The sequence below is a fragment of the Cibotium barometz genome, chromosome 43, assembly GCF_041138505.1.
Source record: "Cibotium barometz isolate CiBa-2024 chromosome 43, ASM4113850v1, whole genome shotgun sequence".
NCBI classification, from domain to species: Eukaryota; Viridiplantae; Streptophyta; class Polypodiopsida; order Cyatheales; family Cibotiaceae; genus Cibotium; species Cibotium barometz.
In genome coordinates this window covers 39,739,978-39,747,057 of record NC_141088.1, presented here as the reverse complement: position 1 = coordinate 39,747,057, position 7,080 = coordinate 39,739,978, and the positions used below count along the sequence as shown (strand labels likewise).

The 7,080-nt window shown below is 42.6% G+C and overlaps 1 protein-coding gene across 1 annotated transcript; it reads left to right on the top strand.

The window, feature by feature from the left end:
- Window positions 1-2,531: 2,531 nt before the first annotated feature.
- LOC147613905 (putative pentatricopeptide repeat-containing protein At3g01580) lies at window positions 2,532-5,346 on the top strand. Its single transcript, XM_086781911.1, has one exon. The coding sequence runs from the start codon at window positions 2,617-2,619 to the stop codon at window positions 5,281-5,283; it is 2,667 nt and encodes an 888-aa protein (XP_086638037.1). The 5' UTR covers window positions 2,532-2,616; the 3' UTR covers window positions 5,284-5,346.
- The last annotated feature ends 1,734 nt before the right edge of the window (window positions 5,347-7,080 follow it).

Below are 7,080 nucleotides of genomic sequence, written 5' to 3'. Positions count from 1 at the left end.
CTTTTACAAAAAGCTTTGTAACAAGGATTATAATAGCAATGTGCAGTCCACAATGGCGATGGAAATTCGTGCAAGGTAAATGAGGTGGCCGGTGTTGGGAATTCAGCGCAAAAAAGTGATCACTAGGCGGCTATGGCACAATCGAAGGCGGCCAATATAGTTGATTTAAAAAAAAGAGCAAAGGGTGATTAGCTTAAGAAGAAAGAAAAATGTAACTATTAGAAGCCAGACCATGATATCAATGAACGTAGAAAAATATTAGAGAAGGAGAAGAAGAAAGAGTCAGTCCTGTTATCAGCACACTAAGTGGCTGAAAAGAAGGAGTCAACAAACTATGCACAAGATGATCGCGCAATACTTGCTATCAATCTTTGCCATTGCTAGGATAGGCAATCAATCTTTGCCATTGCTAGGATAGGCAAACATAAAGATAAGCCTTTAATGAGGGACATAGATAAATGACCTTACAAAGACCTCTTTGCATGTAATCGACTTTAATTAACTAGAAGGACTTATGGAATCAAGACTTGGAAGTGATCTTAAAGAAGGGAACATCTTGGGAAGATCACACAAGGATATGTTGTGATTGGAGGGATTCAGGTTTCTCAGAGTTTGGAGTGAAGAGCTGTGATATGTCTTGTTGAGCTTATGATGGTTTACATTGCTTCAGATATAAATATGATGCATTTGAAATCTTACTTTATTTCTTGGATACTACGTTTATGCGATGCATATGTTTTTGCTTGTGGAAGCTTATGAAGATACCACACAGGTTTATGGATTTCCGTGTTGGTGTCATCTATGGGCTATATTAGACATACGTGACTCTTGACGAAGGTACTTGGAGTGTCCTTGCTTCTGGAATAGGTGACAAATGACAAATAGAAGCAGCTCTAAGGATTATTTGGCACTTATGTTAAGGTGGATGTAAGGCATGTAAGGCTCCTGTGGTCCATCATGGTGGTCCATGAGTGTTTGGGCTCATTGGTGTGTATCGTCGTGGTCTAAGGATCTAGCCTTATGATTATGGGTGCGAGGAGATGATGTGACATTAATGTGTTACTTGTGATTTGTGATATGGACATATGATATATGCATGTATGGAATGAAATGCATGTTTTCTTTTATGAAAGGACTTCTTTTACAAAAAGGAGTGTGTGTGTTAACTTATCTTAAGAGGTGTGTGTGAGTGAAGTGGCAATTTTTAATTATAGGTGAGTGAATTTACATTGGCATAAGGAGAAGAGCTAGACCCATAGGATTGGAGAGGGTTAGGCTCAGCCTATGGATCTGGTTTAAGTAGAGAAATGATCCAAAATTGAAAAGTGGAGGGCGGAAAGCTAGACCCATGGGATTATAGGCTGAGCCTATGGATATGGTAAAGGATCCAACATTGGAAAGTGGGTGGTAAGGTGGACTTGAGTTTGGTTTCAAACATGGATAGAAGACTTGCCTTCATAATCGAGGAGTCATGACATCTTGTTGAGTCTCATGATGAAGAGGAGCCACTTGATGTGACCTCCTTACACCTAGAGGAATCATTCACCTTTCACGCGTAAGGATTGTTCTAAGATGAGTTGATGGAATAGCCAAGCATTAGGATATTGTGATATGAGGCCTCAAGTGAGTCACTGTATCCTTATTCAAATGCCATAGATAGAGGGGTAGTGGTCTCATACTATATTTTAGTAGTAGAGTCTTTTCCCTTATAGTCTATACTCTTGTCTTTATGTTATGGTTGTAGAGAATTGAAGAAGATAAAAGTAGATCCAGTCATCCATCTCTCTCTTGTGTGCTTGCCTTATAGTCTATACTCTTGTCTTTATGTTATGCTTGTAGAGAATTGAAGAAGATAGAAGAAAATCTAGCCATCTAATCCTCTCTAGTGTGCTTGCCTACTCTTGAAGAAAGATTGCAAGGAGCTCAACTCGCCCACATTCTTCTCAATAGCACTTTTACAACTTTAGTGGATAATATGACACCTTTACATTAAAATAGAATAAGATCCTAGGCGTACATTAAATATTCTATCTTTTTAAAGGTTCTTACTGTAATTTTGTAAGGTTAGCAACTCCCACTTTGGCATGTTTAAGAGCCTTCACTATGCCATATGTCATTCTAGGTGTCTCTCTCTCACCTTCACGGTGGATGAGGATTATAGAATTATAGGTGAGGTCCGCTTATGTGTGTGTGTGTGCATGCACACGTTAAAAAAAAACATGGTCCCCTTTGATATTTTATGGCACCCTTGCTTGCCTCGTCCCTCTCTTTGTGTGCTCTTGTGAAGACGAGGCTGTAGCATGCAAGGGGACACTGTTGCTTTGCAGGTCTTGCATCAACTTTGCTCAGTGAGAGCTTGTTGTTGGGGGTTGGAGGAGGAGGAGGGGCGGGTAGAGCGAAGAGCCAAAAAATCATGGGTACATGTGGTGATTTTAGTGAATAGGCACATATGATTAGCCTAGGAATCTAATAAAGCTATCAAGGTGGGGCAAAAAATAATGGCCACATGTGATGACTTTATCTTTAGCGTAGGAACATGAGCCAATTCCAAGAGCTGAGCTCCATGGAGTCATAACTTCGAGCTTCAGCAGCAGCGTCGCCAACAAGAGAGCCAAAATGGGCACTGCAATTCTTCTCCTGTCGAACCTGTTAACGAGGTGGGACGACTGGGGAAGCCACCAGAGAAGCTCAGACTTCTGCCACGACGCCTACCAAGAGGCCAAGCCCCTCTGCGTGGACACTCATCCGCACGAGCTCCCCTGGAACTTGTTGGAGTATCCCGCGCTACCAATCATCCATCCCCATGGTCATCGTCATGATAGTCCTCCCCCACCACAGCAACACCAGCAGCTCGATGAGGAAAGAGGGCAGCGCACTTCCGATGATGAGCTTTGCCAATCCCTGTGCAAACATGGGCATCTGGACATGGCCCTGAATGTCCTCTCCCGCATGCACTCGCCCCCACCCTCCACCACCACCTACCTGTCCCTCCTCAAGGCTTGCATCAAAAGAAAAACCCTCAACCTTGCCAAGCATATCCATGCTCATATCACCTTGCACAAGACCGATCTGACTGGCTTGCTAGGTGACTACCTTGTCATGACACTGGCAAGATGTGGTGCCCTTGAAGATGCACGCCGTATATCTGATTCATTGCCCCACCTTACTGTCTTCTCTTGGACCGCCATCATCTCTGCTTACGCAGAATGTGGTCGTGGGAAGGAAGCCCTCGAATTGCATAAACTCATGCAAGAGGAAGGTGTGGAGTCAGATAGATATACCTTTGTTGGCCTCTTCAAAGCTTGTGGCAGCATACCAGATCTCACGCAAGGCAAGAAATTTCATAATGAAGCCCGCATGAAGGGCTTCACATTTGATGTCTTCGTGAGCAATAGCCTCATAAGTATGTATGGAAAGTGTGGGGTGATTGTGGAAGCAGAGGATGTGTTCGGCTCGATGGCCCAACATGACATCGTGTCATGGAATGCAATGCTCTCAGCATATGTCGAACGGGACCAAGGAGAGGAGGCCTTACAGCTATACAGACAGATGCAAGATGAAGGATTGGATCCAAACCAACAGACATTTGTGATTGGCCTTCAGGCATGTGGCATCATTGCACAGAAGGAAGACACTCTTCTTGTCGAGGGAAGATCAACCAAAATGATGGCCCTGAGTATTGGACAAGCATTTCATGCTGATGCGTCTGCAAAGGAGTTTACGTTAGATGTATTTGTTGGTACTGCACTCTCGAGTATGTATGCCAAGTGTGGGACCATTGCACAAACAGAGAGTATGTTCAGCACATTGTCTCAGCGTAATGTCATCTCATGGAATGCAATGCTTTCGGCATACGTTGAACAGGGCCAAGGGGAGAAGGCTTTACAGTTGTACAGGCGGATGCTAGAGGAAGGTGTAAGTTTGGATGAGCTCACAGTTGTGTTTGCCCTTCAGGCGTGTGGCATCCTTGCAGAGAAGGAAGAAGTTCTTCGTGTATCAAATAAATTGACACCTCTGCAAATTGGGCAAGCATTACATGCTGATGTCTGCACAGAGGACTTTGCATCAGATGCGTTTGTAAGGACTGCTCTCTTGGGTATGTACAGCAAGTGTGGGACCATTGTGGACGCAGAGGATGTCTTCAGTGAGTTGTCCGAGCGTAACATCGTGTCATGGGCGGCAATGCTCACAGCATATATTGAGGAGGGCCAAGGGGATAAAGCTTTACAGTTGTATAGACAAATGCAGGAGGAAGATACAGGTCCGAATGCACAGACCTTTGTGCTTGCACTTCAGGCATGTGGCACCCTTGCAGAGAAGGAAGAAGCTTGTCCTGGGAAGGAGAGCTCAACCAAAGTGATGTCTCTAGAAATCGGACAGGCATTACATGCAGATGCATGTAGAAACGGCTGTGCATCAGACATCCTAGTTGGTACCGCCCTCGTGAGTATGTATGGCAAGTGTGGGACCATTGTGGAAGCAGAGAATGTGTTCAGTGCATTGATTCAACGAGATGTAGTGACATGGACTGCGATGCTCTCAGCATACATTGAAGAGGGGCATGGAGAGAAGGCACTTCATCTCTACAAAGAGATGCAGAAACAGCATGTGACTCTGGATGATGTTACACTTATCTGCATTCTGCAAGCCTGTGGTGAAACAGGGAACTTGGAGATTTGTGGACAGCTCCACTTTGATATTGTTGCTGCTGGGTACGATGGGATTCCATCTGTGATAGCCACTCTAATACATGCATACGGGAGTTGTGCAAGCATGGTAGATGGGCAGGCAACCTTTGATGGGCTTCCTGAGCCTCATATGGTGTCATGGACTGCGTGCATTTCTGGTCATGCAGGAGAAGGAAATTTTGCAGCAAGCTTGCACATGCTTGAGAAATTGAACCTTGCAGGTTTAAGGCCTGATGAAGTCACATTCAGTTCAGTTCTCTCAGCTTGTAGTCATACAGGGCATGTTGTCAAAGCTCTTGAGTGTTTTGACTCCATGAGTAGAGATTATGGCGTAATGCCAGACTTGAAGCATTATGGCATAATGGTTGACCTTTTCGGGCGTGCAGGGGACTTCAAGGGGATAGAGAACATGTTGAGCAGGATGCCAATGGCGGCCGATGTGTCCATTTGGATGTGCTTGCTGGGTGCGTGTTGTACACATGGCAATTCAAGGCTGGCAAGGGAGGCATTTGATCAGGCGCTGAGTCTGCAGCCTAAGCAGGCTACTGCATATGTTTTGATGTCAAATGCCTATGCTGATTTTGTGCTCCAGTAGTGTGCAGTCAAAATTTCATGTGGAAAGTTTGCAAACTATTGAGAAGACGAGTTTTAAGATATAGCAGTCACTCATTTGTATACTTCAATTTGCTCTCCTTAGAATTTCACTCCCTACACAGCATAATTTTTTAAGCACAACTGCAAGACAATAGCACCTCTGAATCACAATCTCCGACAATTTTTTAATTGATGGACACGGCCTCCTAGCTTCTCAAATCATCCATTTACTCTCTGTTTTCATAATAAAAAACTATATGTAAATACTTTGAGCACATTTATTACGATATTTATAATATGCTACCTTGGGTCATACACATGACAATTTGTAGTAGGTGGTGGTCGAATTGTATCCATGCATGTCTAAGGTCCCCGGAGCTGGTCCATCACATTTGATTCACCAAATCCAATTTAGAAGAGGGTCTAATTGTGGAAATCTTGAAAACAAAGCACTTCTCACCTACGGACCCTTCATTGGAAACCTGCTTCCATGGAAAAAGTTGCAAGGACACTCTCGTTTCAGTTTCAATAGTGCATTGAACCCAAATCTCCCCTTTGAAGGCCTATGTCAGGTTATAGATACTAACCTTAGGAGCCTAATTATAAAGTTGTTTAGTTTTTACACTTTAACTATCAAGAAATTTCAAACTCATTTATAAAAACATAAGTATCCACAACAAAATTAATTTACCAACTGTCTTCCACCAATGGTCCCATCTTGTCTCTGCAACCAACGTTTAAGAACTCTTGTTCCCCAATAAAATGTGAGGAACCACCTTCTTGCACAAGCATTGCCATCACGATTTCTTTAGCCACACACATTTGTACCTTTCTTGTTCTAGCATGGTGGTCTACCCTTAACACCTTGGACACCATTTTCTTTATCCTATTAGTTAGTTCCTTGGTTGTGGGCTTGAGATTAATAAAGCATTAAGTATTGAGGAGTAATTGCATGAAAGAGAGTCTTTAAGTACATAGAACTCCTCTCCTTGATGATTAGAGGTATGCTCTAGTGGGACTCACAACTCTTTGGAACCAATAAGCACTACTGCTTGCAATCCAGAGAATGACATGGGTGCTACTTGTCCTTGTAAGAACTTTGCATCCATGATAACTCAACCATTGATGAAACCTAGATTCATCGTAGAAGAAGGGAAGGAGATTGTGTAGCTCATTTTGTAAACAGGGGAAAAATAAGTACATATAACAACTGAACAAAAGTACACAAGAGGTACAAAGTACACACCAAATGAAGGGTGATTAACAACTTTAAATAATGTGGCCATATTTTAATTAACCGTCTTAATATGATTTATTTATCTTTTCTCATAATATTAATTAAAACATTATATAATAATTATTATTTTTTCAGTAGAGAGAGGGGAGAGAGAGAGAGAGAGTTATCAAGGGAGGGAGTGAGAGATCGTATAGAGAGAGAAATATGTTGGGGCATCTCCTAAGCCCTTAATTTTCACTTCTTCAATGCCAACACTTTCTAAAACTTTACTTCTGGTGGGCTTATTTTGAAACCTTCTTGTCTAATGGTGGTGAAAGGATAGGGAGGAAGGGAGAGAGAAAGAACAAGAGGGAACACACATGTATTCACACACACACACACACACACACACACACAATTGACACCCACACACACCCACACACACCCACATAAATACACACACACACATAATATTCACACACATGTATATATATATTATATATGTATGTATTTGGCCATATATATATGTGTGTGTGTGTGTGTGTGTGTACACACATATATATGTGTATATATATGTATGTA